The 25,192-nt window shown below is 34.8% G+C and overlaps 1 protein-coding gene and 1 non-coding gene across 2 annotated transcripts in view; one reads left to right on the top strand and one right to left on the bottom strand.

Annotated features, from left to right (window-relative positions):
* The window catches only part of LOC135118654 (facilitated trehalose transporter Tret1-like), a 112,371-nt gene that overhangs the window by 34,862 nt on the left and 52,317 nt on the right, over nt 1–25,192 (bottom strand). Inside the window, exons 2-3 of the mRNA XM_064041224.1 lie at nt 11,098–11,344; nt 1,183–1,345 (exon numbers count right to left, since the gene is read on the bottom strand). Coding sequence (XP_063897294.1) covers nt 1,183–1,345; nt 11,098–11,202 — 268 coding nt within the window. The 5' untranslated portion in view covers nt 11,203–11,344. The remainder of the gene's footprint in view (nt 1–1,182; nt 1,346–11,097; nt 11,345–25,192) is intronic.
* On the top strand, nt 17,169–17,240 carry Trnag-ucc (transfer RNA glycine (anticodon UCC)). Its single transcript has one exon. It is a non-coding gene; the product is annotated as a tRNA-Gly (tRNA).

Genomic DNA, 25,192 nt, shown 5'->3' with positions numbered 1-25,192 from the left:
CAGAACCCTGGATAATTTAAACAATGAAAGCCACAGGCTTTAATACTGGTGCTCTATGCAAGCAACAGATTGCAACGCTACTGCACAGCCGTTGTGCTATTAGTAGAAATAATAATGTTTTTATGTGGGAAAATACTATGTATTTATTTATTTTATAATAGGCTAGAGAGCAATTTTGCGTACCCGGATAGAAAGAAACCTATATACTTAAATATGAGATTGAAATCAAAATGCACCCAGTTGTTTTACGTGAAAGAGGAACAATAATTCATAGATCCATCCGTAAATACTTGAAACTTTCGCGTTTTGTGTTATTATTAATAGGATATTACTATTAATAGGACTTGTCCTATTTTATTTGATTTTGGCCTGGATCCTCAGTCAATTTTAGAGATCCGATAGTTTAAAGACAGTTGACATAACTTTTATCAGACATTTCTTTATTGAATTGAAGTCGGTTCAGAAATTTTGGCGTAAAAGCTCGACATACTGACAAAGATACCTACCTTCGAATTTAGAATATTAAGTTAAAATGACCCAAGATAGTAACAACGAAATGATTTCTATTTATATTTAGAAGATTACCTAAATATCTAAATAAAAAAATGCTGACGTCAGTAGACGAAATGCAAACAATGACCTTTTCTATTCCTCATTAGCCTTAATTAATTCCTAAAACTGTCTCAAGATATGCTTATTTTATGCTTTTCTGACGCTCACTGACAAAAATGCATCGTAAGAATACTAAAAAGTTCATGGAAACACTATAAACTTTATATAGACAGATTTTTACCTAGTTATATATTTTTGTGAACAGTGTTTTGTTTTGCTAAATTAGGTATTTCAAATGTTGGATGAAGAGTTATGTAACTCAAATTAAGAAATAAGTACCTAGTTCATTCTTGAATTTTCAGTAACTTTTAATCAACTATTTTTTAACCAACTTCCCAAAAAGGAAGAGGTTATCAATTCGGATGTTTCTTTTTTATTGAGTTAAGACGTATATAAGGACATAAAAGGCCTGCGAAAGAATAGTACCTAAGAGTCTGACACTCCCTCACGCTGGTACAGAAGGAGTCATTTCCCATAAAAAGACGTATATAAGGATAGATCACAATGGTATAAGCTAACATAGGTATAATTTTGTACCCTTGACTAGCAAGGTGTGTAAAAAACACTTACCTAATAAACTAAGGCTGGCGATCCAGCTGGCCTGCTGATCACTGACAGTGAACCCCCCCTCGTGGAGACTGGAGTCCTGCATCGACGCGATGGCAGGTGACATGTACCCCTTGCTGAGACCGGCTGCGAACGGTCCCAGGGAGACCGCGAGAGCTGCCAGGATCTGTGGAACAAAGATGGGTGTCGCGTTTATGACACTCAATACTTTAACGGGTACTATAATGTTTACAGTTGTTGTATACAGGTAATTTATGTCACAATTATGGACCCTATCGGGCACAGCATAAACAATAGTAAGAGAGGTGATGATGAGAAGTTCTTACTTAGAGGTGCATGATGTTCTAGATCTTCTGATCAATAAAGGTGCCTTTATCGATGATCTGGTTAAACTGGATCTACTTTTAGGAGTCTTAAGTGACTGCTTTTTTAGGATTTTAAATGACGCAAGGCACTGTATTTTTTTAAGTAACTACAGAGTTCTGAATTTCCTATTCGATTAGTGTGAGGGCTAGATTCCATTGATGTGCATTGAGTGGTACTATGTGGCATTGTGATGCATACAAAGTTTCTCCTAGTTTAGTCTGTCTAACAAATAACGGCGCAAAACAACCTTTGCAGCTATTTTTCTCGAGATAAGTAGAAGTCATTGAATTATCATTTTGTATGAAAGCTGACGATTCCTTTTCCTAGCAACGATCCCAGAGCTATGACCTCCCAGAGACTCTACTACGACTTATCTCACAAAACTTATTCATGTAGGATCGCAGGACCTTTTAATCCTATTGCCACAACTAAACCTACTTCAAACCTTTCGATATGCTTGACCTAAAGACGTCACCTCTAGTAATGATGATCGCAAGTTGTAAACTACATACTAGTCGTAAACTATAAACAGCTTAACGCTTACAAACGCACACTTCTTGAATTCTATTCTCGACCCAAAACATACAGTCGTCGGCGCGAGTCCACTGTTAGAATTTCTTCGCGTACAAAGGTTGCAGTTTCGCAGGGATTTCAGAAATGTTCGCACGCAATGTGTAACTGTTTGCTAGAACGAGTAGAACAAGACACATTTGTGAGCGACACTACAGCACAATTTTAACCTGCACCGAAATATTTAGAAGATAAGAAGAACGCATTCCCGATATGTTTACTATCGAAACTAAACAAACTATGTATTTCCTGCCACCCAAAAATAACAGCTATCACTACAAATGGTACAGCAATTACCAAACTTAATACTACATCAAAGAACCAAACCACTCACTAATCCAAAAGTATAATTAATTTAAATTGGATCACAAATAATTTCTTTAATAACCATCACTTATTTTGGAGACCACCTCAAAGGTAATTTCGACACTTTAAACCAGTAGTATAAACTACTATAAAATTAAGAGCACACTGCAATCTTTTAGTCGGCCGATAGTTTATTTGGGCTCATAAATCTGTATGAAGATGAATGGTAGTACGCACATTACAAAGATCAGGTATTTAGCCGGTATCAGACCAACTTAAAGCTTCGATTGGAATCAAGATTTTCTTTTAGAAATGATTGACAACTGTCGGCCAACTGTTTAGTCTGCAGTGTGTGGTTTTTAATGGTACCCATAGATTGAATTGAATGTGCGTTTTAAAGACACCTTACCATATAATTTGGTGTTCCCAATATCTGTGACATTTATAAGTATGAATTAGTATTAGAAATAGTTAAATTAGCTGGTTTAATGTGGACAGTAACTCCGTTATGTTGTAAACAAATAACTGCGTTTGGAAATTAGTAAATACAGACTTTAGTTTTGGAAGAAAATGAGATACTAAAATATATTTACGAGGTTGACTTATTTTAAAGCTTTACTAAGCTGTTTTGCTGGAACTACTTCCTGTACTAAGATAAAATAATAGTGCTTTATCATGAAGCTTTCAGAAATTGCTAGATTAGACGATTTTTAGCCCACTGCAAACAAAGAGGAAGTTCTCAATTCAATATTTAGTTTTTTTACCTATTTTTCGCAGACGCTTTGACTGATTTGAATTTATATATTTATTTATAATTGTATGTTTTTCTAACTTATTTCCATAAAGGAGGGCCGTGTCACTATCAAGAAAAATGAATAAGTTTTACAGGTGTTGTTCCTTGACTCAAATAAAACGTTTTAATCATTCAAAAACGCCCTTATGACGACAATACAACAAAGTAGCCGTTGTAAAGTTATGATGCACGTTCATACAACTTTTGAATGACTTAACTAAGTCAGCTTGTGACTTTTGTATGTCCGTTATACGACAATGTTGGTCATATAACTGGGACCATTTTCGCGTTTAGTAAACGTTATTATAACGTAAGTGCGACTTAGGTATTACGATCAATGGAATTAAGATAACGTTTATTAAACTTTTAAACGACGTTAAATTGTTAGTTGGGGAGGTTCTCAATTCGGATGGTTGTATTATTCATAATTGTGAAGTCATTCCTGTTATTTATAAATAGTAACAAAATAATAATAGACTATATTGTGTTAGTCGATCTATACTCTGTGTTCTACTCTGTGTATCTGAATCTATATTGTCTGTGGTGAAATAAACATTATTACTCGCTGAACATCCGATAGTTTTAATAGGTTATGGGCCCAGTCCCATTTTTAAATACTAAAATAGTGAGTCCACAGTACAGTTCGATTAAAATATGTCTACGAATTATTTGGTGAATATCCCTAAACTAAAAGGAAGGGAAAACTACGACGACTGGTGTTTCGCGGCTGAAAATGTTCTCGTGCTGGAGGGAATGGCGGACAGCATCAAGCGACCATTACCGGCTACAGCTACAGAGGCTCAGATAGCAGACGATCAAAAGGCAAAAGCAAAGCTTGTGCTAACAATCGATGCTTCTCTTTATATACACATAAAAAAGGCGACATCAACATATAGCTTGTGGAAGATATTGAAGAATATGTTTGATGATTCCGGATATGCTCGGAGAATAAGCTTGTTAAGAACTCTTATAAGCATACGCCTAGAAAACTGCGAGTCAATGACTAGCTACGTCAGCCAAGTCATCGAAACATCACAGAAACTTAGTGGTACCGGTTTTGAGATAAATGACCTGTGGATTGGGTCGCTCATGTTAGCAGGACTACAGGAGAAATTTAGGCCCATGATTATGGCTATCGAGCATTCGGGCTTAAGTATGAGTGCAGATGCTATAAAAACCAAATTATTGGACATGAGTGCAGATTTTGAGGTTAAGTCGGAAGAAGGTGCATTTGCCGCTAAAAATTTTCATAGACGTAATGTTGGCAGTACGTCAAAACCGCAAGTCCAACAACATGGCAGTACCGGAACGAATAGAACGTACGGAACGAACGGAACGCCATCAGACAGCGGGGACAACATGGCGTCGAGAAAGAAAATAATACGCTGTTACAAATGTAAACAGACCGGGCACTTCAAAAATCAGTGTCAAGTTGCGGACAAAACAAAATCAAATGCTTTTAGTGCAGTTTTTAGGACCAAAAATTTTAGTCAATCAGACTGGCACTTGGATTCCGGCGCAAGCACGCATATTGTTTCGAACGTGAACTTATTATCGAATGTGTGTAATCAACCGAAGACGAAGGAGATTATTGTTGCAAATCAAACCGTCGTGCCCGTCTCTTGCTCTGGAGACCTGCAGATTACGACATGTGTTGGAGACAAAGAATTTACTATTATTGTAAACGATGTATTATGTGTACCTAACCTCACAACGAACTTACTATCAGTGAGCAGGATAATTGCTAGTGGCAACAGAGTGATGTTTAATAAGCATGGTTGTCTAATTTACAACTCACAGAATGATTGTATTGGCGAGGCGATATTAGAAAATGGGGTATACAGATTAAAAGTAAAAGTGATGCAACAAACCTTAGTAGCAGCTGTGAAGACTTCAAGTAGTATTTGGCACCGGCGATTAGGCCATATTAATACAAGTGATTTAAATAAACTAAAGAATGGAGCAGCAGAAGGAGTTAGTTTTGATGATATGAGTGAAAGTGGTAAAAATAGCTGTGTAGTGTGCTGTGAAGGCAAGCAAACTCGACTACCATTTCCTAGAAGCACTAGTAAGAGTCAAAATGTACTAGAGCTAGTCCACACTGATCTATGTGGGCCCATGGAGAATGTGTCTCTCGGAAAAGCAAAATATTACTTGATATTTATCGATGATTTCAGTAGATGGTGCACAGTCTATTTTCTTAAATCTAAAAGTGAAACTTTCACATACTTTAAACAATATAAGGAGCTTGTTGAAAATCAGCAGTCGAAAAGAATTAAGATATTAAGATCTGACAATGGAGGAGAATTTTGTTCGACAGAAATGACTAATTTTCTGAAGCATAGTGGTATAATTCATCAGAAAACTAACAGTTTTACGCCTGAACAGAATGGAATAAGCGAGAGAAACAACCGGTCCATAGTTGAGAAGGCGCGATGTCTCCTGTATGATGCCAAATTTGAGAAAAATCTTTGGGCTGAGGCTGTGAATACAGCAGTTTACATAAAGAATCGATCACCGGCAGCGGGCTTGGATAACATGAAAACCCCTATTGAAATGTGGATGGGCAGAAAACCTGACTTGAAACATGTAAGAATTTTTGGCAGCCCAGTAATGGTCCATATTCCAAAAGAAAAACGTAGGAAATGGGACAAGAAAGCGAAGAAAATGTTCCTAGTGGGATATTCTGAGAATGTCAAAGGATATCGCTTGTATGACCCTGTATTACGAGATGTTGTTGTAGCCAGAGATGTAGTCATTATGGAGAATATAGATGACAGTTTGTCAGCATCTATTGTGATCGAAGAGAACAGGCAATTGGATAGGTCAACAGAGGAAGTTCCTAAGAGTGATTCAGAGGAAGAGAATCAGCATGATGAGACGTATGTTCCTGATGATTCATCAAGCGACTATGAAGATACATCTTCAGACAAATTGCCTTTATCACCAGAGGCAGAAAATATAGTTGCAAAGGGAAGTGACATGAATCTACCAGATAAACGTGTTAGGCGCAAACCGAACTTTTACCAAAGTGCGAGCATGTGTGTGGAAGTGTCTGATGAACAAATTTCCCTCAGTGATGCTATGAGTGGATCTGAAAAAGATCAGTGGCAAAGTGCTATGCAACAGGAACTGAAATCGTTTCAGGATAATAACTCCTGGGAACTGGTAGATAGGCCAAGTGAAGGTACAATTGTGAAAAATAAGTGGGTGTTTAAAAAGAAATTTAACACTGAAGGTGAAGTGCGTTATAGGGCCAGGCTTGTAGCCAAGGGCTTTACCCAGAAAAAGGGCATAGACTTTAATGAGACATTTTCACCAGTTTTAAAGTATTCTACATTTAGATTGTTGTTAGCTTTAAGTGTTCAATTAAATCTTAAAATGAATCACCTTGATGTCCCGACTGCATTCTTGAATGGTTATCTTCATGAAACTGTTTACATGGATATACCAGAATATTCTAACATTGTTAATTGTAAAAGTAAAGTTTTAAAGTTAAAAAGAGCCATCTATGGTCTTAAGCAGTCTGCAAGGGCTTGGTATTCTCGAGTTGAAGATTGTTTGTTGAAATTAAAATTTAAAAGGTCTTGTTATGAACCATGTCTCTTTATAAAAAATGACAACAATGTTATGATGTACATAGCTTTGTTTGTAGATGATTTTTTTGTCTTTTATAACTGCCAGAATACTTATTTAGAGTTAATAAATGAGTTGGTAGCAAAGTTTAGAATAAAGGACCTAGGACAGATCAAGCAATGTTTGGGTATGCATATAAATGTTCATAATGATTGTATTACTGTAGACCAGGAGCAATTTATTGAAAGTATTTTAAAGAAATTTAATATGACTGATTGTTTAAGTTCAGATACACCAATGGAAGTTAATTTAAAATTGCAAAAGGATGTAAACAGTAAAGTAGTACAAAACTATCCATACCAACAATTGATTGGTAGCTTGATGTTCTTGTCTGTGCTCACCAGGCCAGACATTTCTTACAGTGTCAGTTATCTTAGTCAGTACAACAATTGTTTTAATGAAACTCACTGGAAACATTTGAAACGTTTATTAAAGTATTTAAAGAAAACAAAAAGTTATGGTCTGATATATAAAAAGACTGATTGTAATCTTTTTGGATTTGTTGATGCTGATTGGGCATCTTGTACTCTAGATAGAAGATCATATACTGGTTTCTGTTTCATAATGTCAGGATCAGTGATTTCATATGAAGCTAAAAAGCAAAAGACTGTAGCTCTTTCAAGTACAGAAGCTGAATATATGGCTCTGTCTGAATGTTGTAAAGAAGGTATATATCTCAGGAATATATTAAGTGAACTAATTTACTTAGATAAAAATGTACCAATGTGTTTGTACAGTGACAATCAAAGCTCTATTAAATTAGCATCTAACCCATTGTTTAATAGTAAACGTACTAAACACATTGATGCAAGACATCATTTTGTAAAAGAGTGTGTATCAAACAATAGCATTGTGATCAAATATGTATCAACCTCAGAGATGCCAGCGGATATATTCACAAAAAGTTTGAGTGCTACTAAACATTATAAGTACTTAAATGCAATTGGCATGTCTGAGATTGAGAAATAAAATTACTAAAGTTATTTATGATTTTGGAGTGTAGATTATTTTGTTAGGTCAGGATGTTATTTATAAATAGTAACAAAATAATAATAGACTATATTGTGTTAGTCGATCTATACTCTGTGTTCTACTCTGTGTATCTGAATCTATATTGTCTGTGGTGAAATAAACATTATTACTCGCTGAACATCCGATAGTTTTAATAATTCCTTCGAGTCCTGGGTAAAACATATTTATTATATTATCTACCCAATAAATAAGCTCTTTCTTTCCACAAATTCCTTCAATACAAGATTTATCCCGTGCATTGTAACGTACAAACATACATCAGTGTTACGGGAACATGGTGGGTACACGTACGACGATCGATCGATTTCCGACGCCATGTGTGAATGGTGAGCTAGTGATGTTACTGCGATATATCGATGTGTTGAGTGATAGTGCAACGGTTTGTTGTTTGTTGATGGTTAGGTTATTACCTACTAACTACCTATGTAACTGTAAAAAAATTAGGTACATATATGATAAGTTTTACAAGGAAAAGGTAATGTTTAACTTAATTTGAATTAAAAAACATCCAATAAGAAAGATTATAAAGTGTTTAGAAATAAATTCAATAATTGATTGCTAGTGACAAAATAGGTATGGTGAAAAGATTTAAAGTGAAACGAAATTATTTTTATGCCTTTTACTTTAAAAGCTTCTTCTGATTGAAACTGCACTTTATCGATACTTTCTTTGACATTCAAAAGTCCTATTACAAACTGCATCCATCAAAAACTGTGTCACCAGTCATCACCTTGTTGCAACACCCTCAACCCATATTCTATTTCGGCACAAAATAATCATCGACCTCGATATACATCCCGGGACAACCCTAGTTACTCTATCAGAAAGCGTGCGCTAGACTCCTAACATTTGGCGGGGTCAATGACCGGCACACTGCCATACATTCTATCCCCCTAAAACAAACCTACACATACACCCAACCCAATCAAAAATGAACCTTATAACGACGGTACAAGACTTGTTTCGACCGAATAATGATCATGGGTGTTGACAAATTTAATTCCGCATTTCTGTCACGGGATAATGAACTTTGTTTCCAAGGAAATAAGGATGATAAATGATGTGACTTGGCAACGAAAATGATGGGCACAGTTAATGTCACTGAAATTGACGGATTGTGAAACAGAGTTCGAATGTGTATAATTTTATTAAAATTGATTATTACTTCACGAGATATTAATTTGTTTGACTCTGGTAATTAAGTTGGTGGTTTTAATTTATGGAAGCTATTAAAGGTGGGGAATTAAATTCAATGGATTTGTACGAAAGTTTGATTGAGGTTAGCGATGCACCTGTGGTTTTAGGAGTGGAATTTAGAAAAGTGTCAGACGAATTCTTAGCTATGGGATCCGAAAAAATAGACATAATCTGAAGAGAAATATAAACTTTTTTTAGATTTAAAACATGATGGGATAAATTCTAAGATAAATAATGCCGGGACAAATAATGCCGGGACACGTTTTCACACACGGTTGGTTAGCCCCATGGTAAGTTATTAATTAACTTGTGTTATGGGTGCTAACACAACTGATAAATTACATATAGCTACATATATAAATATTTATAAATACATATTGTAACACCCAGACCACGGCCAACAAGCATGCTCATCACACAAATGTCGACCGAACCGGGAATCGAACCCGGGACCTCAGGTTTGGCTGTCCGGCATGGTGACCATTGCGCCATCGAGGTCGTCATCAGATATAGTCGTTTTTTTTTTCAGTTCTGTCCAGTGTTAACGTGTTGCAACTTTCTCGTCAAAAAATAACCCAAAAACTATCCATAAATGACAGCTGTCCACTAAGCAACCATGTTATTTTAAACCGACACACATAACTTTGCGCGTCAGGACGGCGCTGCTCGTCAAGACGAGCTGTCAAATTCCATACTAATCACATTAGTTCCGTATTTCGCCACCCGCACCGTTAAGTGTGTCGAGTTTGTCCGAAAATGAGTGTTGTTATCGGAAACGAAGGGAGATCGTAAAAAGGGAGAAATGTGTTTATGAGTTTATCATTTTTAGAAGGTAAACATTTTTTCCGAATCTATACATACGTCTATACTAATATTATAAAACTGAAGAGTTTATTTGTCTGTTTGCTTGAACGCTCTAGTCTCAGGATTTAATGGCCCAATTTGAAAAAATCTTTCAGTTTTAGATAGCTCATTTATTGAGGAAGGTACTTTACGCGAAGTAGTTCGGGTCGGGTGAAACCGCTGGAGGAAGCTAATTTTCCTATATGGACAAATAGACGCCGAAAAATATCACATACCTGACACACACACCTAAGATTTCCTAATCTAGCGTTGGAAGAAAATACAATAGGCCAATTTCTTATTAATTGCAAACACCTATGTTTTTAGAGTCGGTAAAAACTGCCAAGAAACTAAGGCAGGGAAAATAAACTTGTCGCTAGTTGACAACTTACAAAAAATGAAGGTATGAAGAATAATAAATCTTTTACTTACTTAAAAGAAAATATTCTCAACACGTTTTCCAATAACGATAAGTTATCGCACAGGACAGTTATCGTAGAAAGACGGCTGATCGATAAATAATAATGTCAAGATTTAGAAAAACACTGAACTTACTTCACGCGTGTGGGAACATTATTTTCTCACACGATTGACAGAATAACATGAGATATATGTTCCCAGTACATAAGTTATTATAATATTTTTAATTTATGTAATATGACTTTATTATTTTCTCATGTTTACTCATGTAAAGAGAGTATATTGCACTATAACTCCAATTTATTTTCAACTGATAATAGCAGAGTTTCAGCCTATTCACACTGGCAGATTTTCCGGTTTTTCTCGTCATTTGTGTATTTGTCAATCGTTTTCTTATTTGCAACTCCCGTACGTATCTGGCGATGTCGCTTGGTTTTTCCACTCGGCAAAATTCGACAATGTGCAAAGGCTGTTACCTTAACGATCTGGGAATTGAACCCAGAACCACATACAGAGCGGATCGACTATATGTAGTCTTTGAAGGAAAGTATTATTTTCCAAAAATTGACGTTAAAACCTAACACACTTACATACATCATCAGCCTATCGCAGTCCACTGCTGGACATAGGCCTCTCCAAGTGCACGTCACTGAGATCGATTTTCGGCTTCTCGCATCCAGCTCCTGCCAGCCGTCTTACACCTAACAATGCTTATAAATAGCGAAAAATTACAATACTAGTAAAACACCCCTTACCTGTCTCCTATAACTGTTTCTTCCATCGTTAGACCTCATCATCATAATCCTGGTCTCAGGAGTAATGTTCGTCATTTTATCACTACGCAATCCTTTCTCACACATATGTACACTAAAACGTACACTTCTTGTAAAACTGTACCACTTTTTGTAAAAATGTACACTTTTTGTTCACTTCTTGTAAAACTGTACACTTTGTACACTGGGTGTCACGTAGAGTGGGGTATCATTTTGCTGGTTTTTGAATCTGTAACAAAAATAAAAGATGACGTTAGATTTGGCAGTTTTTAATACGCAGACAGATTTTTTATATGGTTATGGCGCGAGACGGTTAAAATACATATTTGTTAAAATATTTTTGACAAATATGTATTTTATTATATTGTCCACTATTTTCAAATTTTACAGTGAGGAAGTAGGTATGTATGTACTTCGATAAAAACCGCATCCAAATCAGTGCATCCATTTGAAAAAAAGCCAACACCACATACAAACACACACATCAGAAAAACTTATAAGATCCTTTTTTGACATCGCTGGTTAAATCATCTGCAATAACAAAAGCCAATTTCCATCACACAACAAAACGAACAACAATAACAATTCTTATTCAGACACATTCTCATCACAGAAACCCTATAAAAATCTTTCTAATCAATCCCTTACTTCTACCAGATAACAATTACACGAGCTCTCTGATTGCCGGTTGAAACATAACTACATCATACTCAGTACTAATTGTCCATTCAAACATACATACATATAGACACATTTATAAATCTATATTAACTTTCCACCATCCTATACCCTTCGTCCTATATGAGAGAGGAAAGAGTTGAAGCGATGCTGAGAGATATGAAGCTATCGATTGGGGACAAAATTCAAGACAAAATCATTTATTGAAAGAAGGCTTCTAATAAGCCTTCTTTCTTCTTTCTTTCTAATTAGCACTTTTACACGTCAATATTTTCAAAGAACAGCACTCAAAAAAAACTGCTTTTCACCACTTCCTAATATTATGACTTGAAAGAAAGAGAAGAAGAAGCGGTGATGGACGAATTTACGAGCAACGCAGCTGTCGATTAAAATGTAATTATTTGAATTGCAAAACACAAAAATAATTATATTTATTGTCTTTTTCATAAAAAGTGATTTTACAATATTATTGAAAACATTCTTTTAACAATATTTTTAAGACATAAAGAGACCACAGGTGAGTACTTTCAAGCTTTGAACAGTTTATGAAATGAGTAGAAAAATAGCCTTTCTTTTTCGCCATTCGTCAGAATTGGCGTAGTTTATCCGTGATGCTGTCTTTCACGAGTAAATCTGAGTCTAGTAAACAATAATACTCGCGATGTGACTCAGTGTACTATCAATCTGAAGTTAAAACTAAACAGTGACAGATCTGAATACTGTACATAAACAGCTGTCATTGTTGCTGCAAATCAAAATCATGATCTGTTTTGTACATCTTGGTGGACTAAGCAAAAATACAGTATGATTAAATGACTTATTTCAGAAAGTTTTGTATTAATAGTGACGACTAGAAATCGATTCATCACAATATCATCTGCCAAGTGTTTTTAAAAACTATGTTTAATCATTTTAAATCAATTTGAACAATAAAAGCACAAATTAATAAATACATTTTAGTCCACAATTCAGTTTGTATTTTTCTAGACTTATCCCACGAGTAATATCCCATAAACATTTGCAAAACTGTAGCTTCTTTTTCGCTTCAGCATAGCATAGCATTTCCCCCTCACGTAAGACAGAGCTCTAACGAATTACACATCTGTACTGAAAGAGATGACGGGTACTATTGATTGATCACAACTATTGTTAACAATGGCCTGCAATGACGCCCGTGCTAAGAATGTAGAAATATTTAGGATTTACAATGAAAATATTGATATTAATTTGTATGTTAGAAAGAATAATTACAGCTGTGTCTGTATTATGTAATTTATTGCAATGTATTTTGTTTAACTTTGTGTTAAACACGTGTTGATTACGAGTTTTATACTGACTTTACCGCAAAAATTGTTACTCTTCTTCTTAGCAAAAAAAGTGGTTTAAGAATTGTGTTTTCTATACTAACATAGTAAAGAGGAAACTTTTCTTGTTTGTTTGTAGGAACCCAAAAGGCTCTGAAACTACTGAACCGATTTGAAAAATTCTTTCACTGTTGGAAAGCTTGACACTTCCCAAGTAACATAGGCTGTATTTTATCCCGGTACGGAGTGAAACCGTGAAAAACGGATAGTGTAAGTAGGTACAATAATGGTAGAAAATACCAACTCTCTTCTTAATAAGAACTCAAAATTACAATTAAATCTCATAACAGGAAATTCAACAATAAAACATTACTGATCAGACCGACATTAATTATTTACGCAATCTAAATTACAAGTAAACGTGGAAATTAACGGAAGAACAACAAACAGTCGTCAGGATGGCCTGAAACGGACCGGAATCGGATGCTGTAAACAGTTGTTGGTTTAACTAATGTGTGTACCTACACACACTAAAGACTAAATAGTTGGCCGACAGTTGATCCGATGGTTGGCAATTTACACAATCCAAGATTTCCTAAATTGTTGACCAATTATTAATTCGACTGCCAATACCTACCCTTGTAATTATTGTATGCCTATTAGGCAGGATATATTGATACTCGAATGTATTGTTAAGCTTATGGACATAATATTTTTTTTAAAGAAAATCTTGATCGTTATCAAAGTTTTCAGTCGGTCTGATACCGACTATATAGCTGATCTTTGTAATGTGCGTACTACAATTCATCTTCATACTGACTTATGAGCCGAAACAACCTATCGGCCGACTAAAAGTTTGTAGTCTGCGGGTAGTTTTAATGTGGGTGGTTTACTCAGATATTACGTAGGTAAGCTACATATTGATTTATTGAAGGGCAGATTAATATTGAATGTTTGAAAATCGGACTAATTGGAGTACTTTTGAAACTTGTTGTGTATGTAAACAGGGAATCAATTAAACTGTTTTATGATTAAGATTTTTGATTTATCGAACTGCATTGAAATTAGCTAATGTAAATGTAACATTTATTTAAAAAAAAAACAATCATTTGGTGGAAAAAACGGTATTGACAAGCTTCTGACTAAGAGAGCTTTTTGCATTAAAATTTCAGATATGTTATCAAATTCTTAACTCCATAAAACACAAATTTATTTTTAGACATAACCCCGCAAAAAGAATTGAGGCTAAGTATGTTATTTATCGGAACTGAAATGATTTGCAAAGGAAATCTCTTGTAAAAATGAAAACGACCCAAAAAAGCTGTTTTATTTATGTATTTGGAGTAAATATTTATCTCCCACGAGTATTTATATTTAATTTTGGCAACGACAATTTTTAGACACAGATTTTTATCGGGTCGTCGGACTTTTTCTACAAATAGTTTGAAAAGCAAATGAAAACATCTATGTTTGTAGGTACTTTTTTCTTCTCATTTTCTATTTTTGTTGAAATGGACAGATCTTTTAAAGAGGTAAAAATAATGTGTTTTGGAAACTCAGGAAATATACATACAATTGTTTATGTCTTGGTTGACGCAAATGCTATACCATTTAAATTTATAGTTTCTATTAATACTTGTATATAAAAAAATCGTCTGCCGAGACTGTCTATATACTATTACACGGATTTTTATGAACTGATAGACTGATTCACAATGACGCAAGCAGTGGGCAGAAGTTACTCGCCGTCATTTGTTTGAGAATCAAAAGATTTCAATGAAAATTAACTTTTTATCTGCGTTTTCTTTTTTAGCTAAAGTTTTTCTTTAATATACTATTTACAATTTACATATGAAACATAACATTATTATAATACATATTATGTTACAATAAATATTTAAATCTAATAGAACTGACTATATCAAAATCAAAAACCTAAAAATAATTATATTTACCTGTAGTCTATAAAAATATCATTAACCTCAACAAACGTATTCTCAGATATTTTTTCAGCACCTTACAAGGTTATATAATTCTGTAAATCTAAGTATATTAATGAGGTCAATGACAAACATACAAACCTCCCAAGGCCTGACGTCAAACATCCGAGATTCCCAGTTAAATTGTATACTTGCAGGTTAAAATAAACTGTCTGTCAGTTAGCGGATATTTAGATAAATGAAGTTTTTTAATATACTAGCTTTTTCCCGCGGATTCACTCACATAACGGGACAATTACGTTCAGAAACCGGGTAAAGGTATGTCCTTTCTCAGGCTTTAGTCTCAACTATTGGTGTATCAAATTCAGACAGATGTTATTTCACATATGATATAGTGGAGGTGGCCAGACGACCTTATAAAGGTCGCCGGAAGACGCTGGATGCAGGTCGCTTCCAACAGGTATCTGTGGAGATCTAAGGGGGAGGCCTATGTTCAGCAGTGGACGTCCTATGGCTGAGATGATGCTGATGATGGTGATAATGATGAATAGATACTAAGGATGTTCTTGCATATTTACAATTTCTGTGGAAATTATACAAGGAGAATGCCTAATATAAAACAAGTATGAAGGTAAAAAAACAGGAAAATATAAAAATTTTCCTCGTTTTAAAACGTATTTCTACAGTCATCTGAAATTAGGGATTTAAAATAGCTTGAGTAGAGATAGGAAAGAAATAGAATTGTCAAAACAAAGTAATTATTGTGCCTAGTGAACTAGATATTTGGTAAATGCGCAGTGTTGACAGAAAATTCTATTTCGGAAATCGTACGATATGCTTTAGTTATTTGCGACTTCAGTAGGCACGGTAAAAATAACCTAGGCTGAAGTAAAATAGTGCAAAAGAGATCTAAATAGATATGTGAAAAGAATAGGTATTACTTCTTACGGTTCACGTAAAATAATTTTGCAATTATTCTGAAGTTATCCGTTTGACGACTCAAGCATATGCAGTAGTATTTTGTTTTTTTTTTTTGGGTACCATTGGTAGTCAACTTCAGACAAGCAAAGCTTGTTGGCAATTTCTATGCAAACGTAGGTGACAGCAGTCAACTGGCTAACTTCAGGATTGCAGAGTTATTTACCGCTAACTGCAGCAAATACTTAACCTTGTGTTAATTGCTTTCTGAAATAATCTCTGGTCACTTAACAGTACTGATAATCTTAGTTGCCCAAACAATGACAATTATATCAACAACTGACATGCAAAAGATGATTCAAGTAACCCCTGATTCTTTCGACCCCTGTGTTTCTACCTACTTTTATCATCACTCGTCTATTCTTACACGCGCTAACTATCGATACAACACAACTCACGTAAGATATTAATTATCGACAGTAATACATCACTAATTACGTCAGTTGATTGTCAATAAAGTAGTCAAGTACATGAATAACTTCATACTTTATGGGCGTTCAATGTTATCTCAATATTTATGACTGGCAACTCATTACTGTGTTTATTTTAATTTATATCTTTCTGTGTTCTTACGTTAATGAAGGTAGATAGATATCTACGTTTGATTAATATTACGTAAACACGCAAAATATATAAAAAAAGGTTTTGAGTATCTAACACAGAGTCATCTGCAAATTCAAAAAAAGCTGCAGCAATAATGAAAATATATTTATTTTTTCCTTTTACTGCAATCAATGATTATAATAAAACCCGACCCCAACATAATTGGGAAAAAAGGCTCGGAAGATGAAGATGAACAATTATAATAATACTTATAGCCATTATGCTTCGTTAGAACAAAGATAAATTGAGTCTAAACAGGTTTTGTTTTTTTTTTACTCTATGGTGTGATACCTATAGCTTAACTTAATATGCAACTTTACATACCTACAAGCAACTGCATAGAAAAAACAAGGAAAATAAACAAAATACCTAAGACCAAGTAAACGTAACAAATCAATATTGGTAACTTATAATAATAAGTAAGAAACTTTAATAAAACATTGACGTAGATACCTAACAACAAACAAAAAACATTATTAATAACTGCTATGTCAATAATTGCAACAAATCTATTTGGTTTTCAGCGGCCATTTTGAAAATTCTGACATAAGCGTCGGTGGTGTAATGGTCAGCATAGTTGCCTTCCAAGCAGTTGATCCGGGTTCGATTCCCGGCCGACGCACACTTTTTTCTTTCTTATTATTGTAATTAAAAAGCTTTGCCATAAAATCAAGTTTAAGTATTGCTCAATGGCTATTAAAACAACACGTATTTTTATTTTTGAAGCGCGAACAAACATACAGTTTTACGGAAATCATCAAAATGTGGAGAAATTTATTTCTATTTTATGTTTTGAACTGTCGGTGATTTTTTACGACGCCGTGTCGTGTGTCCGTTGTTGTATACGGCACGGGAATTTGGGTATTTTGGTCAATTGATAGGATTAGAAAAAAATAATAAAAAGAAGAGGATATTTACATCGAACAATTTAGAATAAAAAAATGATAAAAACACATTTAATTTTGATTGATGTTATTTACTTATGTTGCTAACTTTTGAGTCTGATAGGTCGAGAAAATTCTTGGAAACACACACTTGAACAACATATTGAAATATAAAAGATATGGATCACTGTTCCCTAAAGTAAATGAATTTTAAAACTCACCCACTGTATAAAATAAAAACAAAACAAAACAGCTGACCACTGCGAAAAACCTTCTAAGACTGAACACCAACAATTACTATTTACTATTCCCATAGAAAACAACAAAACTATAAAACAAATCAAACAAAATTAATATTAAAACCACAATGATACCAACTCATTGAAACTAATAATATTGATAGACACCGCTTTCCAAGACAAAAGATAATAATTCAGTTTTGCACATTCACGCCATAAATTGCTGACCAATACATCGTAAAACCTTACTTGTATTACTTTTCCTTCTCAGTGGTGACTTTTATTTTCTCTTTGTATGAATGAATATGTTTTTAGAGGAAATCTGTATATTTGTGTACGTCTGTAAATCTGGTTTAAGACTCTAACGGCTTGTACATTTTTACAAAAACCGTTTTAACCTATGTTTAAAAAGTTCAGGTTGCTACATAACTGTTTTGTTGTTTATTTTTCTGAACATTTCAAAGCAACACATGTTTAACCATTCCAACATGAAAAGTGTTAACGTAATTTTTTCAATAATTATACTCAATTCTTTACTAGCATTCCATATGTTTACAGGTGGTACATTTTATAAGATGGACATAATATAGACAAAATAGGACACAGCTCAAAGATGATGTAGAATTAATTTCCATTACCCTTCCTAGCCACTCATTAGTGTCTAAGAGACATTAGAAATTACACATACATCTGACAAACATATTCGCTCAAAATAATCTCTAACACAAACCAGACTTACTTAATACCTCTTGTGAAAACCACTCACTTTTGACGTTACACAGTGGACAAACACACAAATACTTATACATAGAGTACCTACAGACTGCCGACTAAAGAGTGGGCCGACAGTTGACCCGAAAGTTCACAGTCTTTGAAAGATAATAGTGGTTCCAATCAAAGTTTTCAGTCGGTCTGATACCGGCTAAATACCTGATCTTTGTAATGTGCGTAATACCATTCATCTTCATACTGATTTATGAGCCCAAACAAACTGGGCTGCGGGATTGTTCGAAAGAGTTACCGCTGCCCTGGTACATAAAGGGCTTAAGAAGGAACATGCTGGGTTTTAGTCAGTAAGTTTGACACTCCCTCACGCTGCTAACCCACAGCGGGAGGGGTAATTTGATTATTACGCATAAAAAAGCACCCAAACAAACTATCGTCAAACTAAAAGTTTGCCGTATGCTACTCGCAGTTAAAGTTCTGTGTGTATATAAAGTTAATTAAAAGCCGTTTAACCAAGCAAGTTATAGACACGTTACAATGCGGAAATGTCCTTTCTAAACTAATTAAGATTATTAAGATAAAACCATGTTGGTACACGCATGATTCTTTAACTTGAAGATGTTCAGATAGGATGTGGAAATAAAATTGTCGCTCATAAAATGTGCAGTTGATTCTAAATGGATTTCTTTGAGTTTGCTGTAGGTACCTAAGTATTTGATTTCAAAGACTTGGCTTGTATTTTCTGTAGGTAATTATTGTTAGGTATGCTAAGTACATTTGAAGATAATTTGAATGGTACACTGCTGTTATATGCAAAGTTTTATACCTTTTTATTATTTGGATGGCGTAGAGAAAATGATATTTGCATAGATACCTTTCAGGCATTCCAACAATCCACTTAGTTAAGTTTTACATAATTAAAAACTTTGACCCATAAGTAGCTAAGTTATTTCATAACTCAATTTACTAACATTGAGATTTTATTCTCATTAACACATGGATTACGATAATTTCCTGTATTAATAATAAAATTGACAGCTTGTCAATGATTTGTCACCTCGTAATCCGTTGACAAGCAATGTTGACAGGTTTGTCAAGTTCAAACCACTATCTATAAAATCTACTGACAAAAACAAGGTTTTATGATGTTATTGCCTACAAGCTTTTGCCAGCTGTTACACCCGTTTTCCAAGGGAGCTACTTCCCGCAAGCGAATAAAAGTAGCCCAAACGTTATTCTGATATATAAGCTATATTGCTGCCAAGTTTCATCAAAATCCATTCTTTAGTTCTTGCCTAAAAGAGGAACTAACCTAACCAAATCCATCAAGCCATTCACACACACAATCTTTCCCATTTGCATATGTATAACATTAGTAGGATTAGAAATACATTAAAAAATGATGTTTAAAGAAGACTTAAGTACAACAAAAACAAAACAAACATGAAAAATAAGTTATCAAATCAAGCTTATAAAGATGAAAGTCCGAAACAAAGTGACAAAGCATTCACAAAACTTTCGAGACAGTTACAAAATGGCAGGATGACGTTAATAACTCCCCCAACGTTTGACACTTCACAAATAGTTATTATCTTTACGAAACATCAGGAAGAAATATCTTGGAATGAAACAAATGAAAAACAAAACAAAAGTATTCATAAAAGTACCAACACACTGCAGACTAAACAATCGACCGACAGTTGACAATTTTTTTAAAGAAAATCTTGATTCCAATCAAAGTTTGTCAGTCGGTCTGATACCGGCTACATACCTGATCTTAGTAATGTGCGTACTACCATTCATCTTCATACTGATTTATGAGCCCAAACAAACTATCGGCCGACTAAAAGTTTGAAGTGTGACTCTAAATATTTGAGGAAGTTGTTAAATCTTAAAAGCAGTAACCATTTCTAGAGTTTCTTCTTACTGGTTGATTTCATCTAAATCGGATCAGTCGTTTTTACCGTCAAAGTAATTTAATGAAAGGCAGGAAAACAGATGAGGAATAAGTTAAGTATTTTCTTTAGTAGATAGGCTAAAGTTTTTAAAGCTAGAATATGTAAATCTGATCAAGTAATACTCCAGTTAATTAATACAAACTCCTTGGTAGATAATTTGATTTGATTAAAAAATTACCATCGCTTTTGATCAGGTCTGCCCGATAAGGACGAATCTACTACTTATGACGAAAAATATTCAGGTTTTCTCTAAGTCAAGCTTACTTTTCTCGTGGTTAAAGTTGTCTTTTTACTTATATTTTAACTTAGATTAGTTTTAATCAGTGTTTATCAGTTTTTTATCAGTGTATTATGAACACCTTTTTTGGCATCCTTAGTTTTCTTATACCATAGTTAGTTACATTTTATCTTAACCTCTACATACCTAAGCAGTGAAAGCAATCATTGATAAACTAAATAAAATATAAAAATATATCAAAAACCATCTTTAGAAAATGTACTCACCCTATATTCAAAACCATATAATTTCGATAGAGGCCATCACTACAGGTTTCGATATAATAACTACTGTTCTTTGATTTATACGACAACAAGCTATAGTATATCTGTTTGTTTGTTTATCATTATTCTCTAGGACAAGCGATTGCATGACTCTAGTAATTGCGTAATCTACGGTAATAAACTATGGTTAATAATGAACTTTAGTTTAATTATCAGTCATTATGAACTGTGATTGACAGACACTATGCATATTATTAAAATTACATAACTTTTTTTATTATTTTTAACTCGCTATGTCATCTTTGTTTAATAAAGTCCCCTTTTAAATTGCCTGTCTTTTGAATATAGAATATAATCAAATCCTGCTATGGGTGCAGCGTGAGGGAGTTTCAGACTTCTACTGACTAAAACCCACCACGTTCCTTCTTGGGCCGCGGTAACTCCTTATAAAATCCTCGCAGAAGCTACAGATATTTGATCTCCATTGAGGCAGTTTTCAGACTAACTGGTTCGAAAATATAATTTACTTCCCAAAAGATGAAGGTTCAAGATGAAAGACAAAGGTTTTTGACCTATCACAGGTATTTGCGAAATATCAAAAACTAGGTCCTCACAACCTGCCTAACAGACTTTTGTAGATTGAAAATTTATCTAAAATTAATCACTCCCTATCTATCCAAAGTCACAGTATTGCATTACACGCTTCATCGACTTACATTAGTGTGGGTCCACACTGCGAGCCTAGCGCGGTTGCGACGGCGGGCGCGAAATATCAAACATATGAAACGCGCCTTTGTGTCCATATTGAAGTGACTAAGGTGGAAGCCTAGTGCGATGGGACTGAGCGACACAGCGAGCGTAAGTTTCAAACGCTTCTATCCGCGCGTTCTGGTCACACTACGGGCCTAGTCATCGAGCGACCCAATGCGCGAGCGGCGGGGGTAACAAACCAGTTTTGGCATTTAGTTCTATCTTATCTTTTGGCGTATGTGCATTTATATTCGTTTGTCTAAAAAATGGCGGTGAATACTGAATCTTTCATAAGTGCAATTCAATCTAAACCACCGATCTGGCAAAGCAAACATCCACACCACAATAATCGCACAATAACAAGAAAGTTATGGAATGAAATAAAAGAACAATTTCCTATAAGTCAAGGTGTTGCACTCCTGATGTACGTCACACCGCTACAAGCGCTCGCGCCTTCACTGTGGCCACCAAACGCCACCGCTCGCCGCGCCCGCCTAGGCTCCAGTCACCGCGCATGCAGTGTGGACCCACACTTACACGTTGCAAGCACAAGCATTCCAGCACGCACGTTACACCTATAATAACTTCTATCACCTCACTTTATCAAAAAGGGGCGTGGCTTAAACACGTCCCATAACAACTCTAGCTCTTAAAGATGGCGATTAAACTGCAATTTTGTAAAAAAAAAACGTAAAAAAGCAGTCATTTTTCATTTTTACCGTGAACGCGTTTTTAACGAAGGTGTCTGGTTATTATGCGTAATATCGATGGCAAATTGCGAGTATCGACAGGTTACATCTTTATATGGGGTATTTATAGTGTGCGTGACAATTGAAGGAACTTTTTAAAAAGCTTTAGTGTTGTTTTATTGAGTATGTGCCCTTTTATATTTTTGGTTAATTTAGTTATCATTTGCAAATTGACAGATTTAAAGTTAAATATTTAACAACAAAAAGTTGAAGTCATACGTTGCAAATTACTTCCATGCTTTTGAAATATCTCTTACCTTTTAATAGTATAAGTGAAAATTAAATTAAAATCCGATCAAACTGTCATACAATTACATTAAAAGAATAAAGCATAGTGCAAATTAGCCTGCCATGCTTAAATAACAGCAATGGCCCAATAGCTAAACCGCGTTGCTGGTAAAAGAGATGTCCTAAATTCCAGGCCCATCCATTACTGACCGTCAGAATCGCTGTGACTTCTCATAGATCCCTCGGAATATATATAGAGAGTTGCTACCTAATTGCTGCCAGCTGCCATAAGTTACCAACTGCTACTTTCGTGAATCCAGACCAATGTTTTTTTTTATTATTTTACAAGTCGTGTCGCCCCCGTCCCTTACCACATAAAACCCTGCACTTATAATCGCGGTCATTACGTCAGTCGATCATCGTCGCTGCTCGCTGAACCGCGACGATGACGGGATCGCGATATTGATACCATACAGCATGTAATTTCATATCACAGGGGAATTTTAGCAAGGGTACTTTTAATTTTTATTGTTAATAAGATGCGGTTTTAATTGGGAATTGATGTGTGTTAAAATATTTTTTTTTTGTTTTTGCCGAGGTGTTGAATTTCAGAGTGGGGAAGGTAAATCTCAATTTGCAGAATACCTAGTTGTCAGGTTTTATTAGTGTCTTACTTCCAATATTGATCTCAATAAAATTAAGTTAAAGTCAAATGTTTCTATTTCAAATAGACCTTTGCAGGCTCTTATGAAACGTCACACTAGTTGCACGGTTCCCAAAAGTTGGTCTCATGGAGAAGAGTCGGCAAAAAACTCCTTGTACACTCTTGTTCTTTTGTGTAACTATTTTACATGACTTGCAGAAATATATACTAAACATAGTTGACATTTTACTTAACACATTTAACACTTAATACAGTAGCTATTTTCGGAATAAATTTTAGATCGAACCGTCTTCAGAGTCTTAGCAATGTATACGCTTACGCATTCCATTTGAAATCACTCAGTATAAGCAACAATTTATAAGTTGCTATATTTACCACTTCATAACATTCGCAAATTATCTCATTTTGTTAAGAAAGTCTCGCTACCAATATGGACTGGTAAAGTGGACGATATGTTAGAAGCTTTTAAGTCATAAACAATAATATAAATTGCCAAGGAAATACGTTGAACTGAAAGCTTGGATAGTATTTAAGCGTACATATTGATATAAACGCATTAATGACTGTGATTGCTGCTCATTGAGGCATGTTAGTTAGAGTACTTCCTACTTCGACCACTGTTTTATCCAGTACCACTTATATTCTAAGCAAATAAATGTTTATTTTTTTCAGTTATGACGATGAAGCCAGTAGACCTAAGTTGAAGTGAATTTTTGTCATTCATAAAATAAATAGAAAGACAATTTACTCTTTGACATTATAAGAACGATGATGATAGTGATATCCTCCTAGCCGATTATCGGCTATGGCGGCTGTTCTCATGTAACGAGATCAGCCAGCTGCGCAGGACATATTATAGTGCACAAGCATTTGCGCAGACACAGGTGCACTCCCTATTCCTTCACTCTCAAAGCCCGATGGGACGACAATCCGATACGACCGGAGAGAGATCTGGATTAAGAATACATACTTAATTACAAGTGATTGGTCTCATTACAAAACTGAGCCTTTGCCCCAGGTTCCATAACAGCTCATATAATATAACAGTATATTTAGATATTATGCCATATACCACATTCACTACATAATAAAACCTTAAATTAACCAAACTATAAACAAACTGACGATCACAACACCACATCAAAGCATATTTACACTAAATCGCATTTACTATCCTGGCAACACGACGCATTAAAATTACTCCGGCTTTAAGCCTTAGATTAATCCTGTAATTTGCAGCTTTCATACCATTTTCATTGCGTACATGACATACGGACAAACATGACAATCACATAAATATGGTAAGGTTATGACCAAACAGGGAGGAGGTAGTAAATAGAGGGATCTTATTGAGCAAAATGGTGTGAGAGATTGAAGCTATCTTTGTGTTGCTTTTGTTCCGATGACCGATTTGGACTTGATGTAGAACTTGCAATAAAAAGACCAAATACGATGTATAGATTTGCAATAGAATATAAATTATCAATACGTAATACTCAGAGGGTTTTTTTCAGCCAAATTCCATGCTATAGAGTCTAGTCTATCAAAATTCAATATAGGTACTCCATTTTCATTGACGAACCTTAAAATTTTTAGTTTATCAGAGTTTTTATAAGGCTTACAAATATCCGAAATGAGGCACTTCTCCCTTTTGAGAAGTCGGTGAAATAACCTTCATTTAGTCTTTCTCCATTTGCTCCATAATCTATGCCCCAGTTCAATGCCAGGGTTTTACGAGCATTATAGTCAAAGTAATAGCAGAAATAAATATAGGTATATCTGAGGCGTTGTTAGTAAAGACTAGTCAATTGAGCCGAAGATATTACCAGCCCGATAGTTAAACCACGAAGATAATATTATTAAACTTATTAAAGG

This window comes from Helicoverpa armigera, chromosome 24 (genome assembly GCF_030705265.1).
Source record: "Helicoverpa armigera isolate CAAS_96S chromosome 24, ASM3070526v1, whole genome shotgun sequence".
Classification (NCBI taxonomy): domain Eukaryota; kingdom Metazoa; phylum Arthropoda; class Insecta; order Lepidoptera; family Noctuidae; genus Helicoverpa; species Helicoverpa armigera.
Note: the sequence above shows the minus strand (reverse complement) of the source record. Positions and strands in the feature narration are given on the sequence as shown.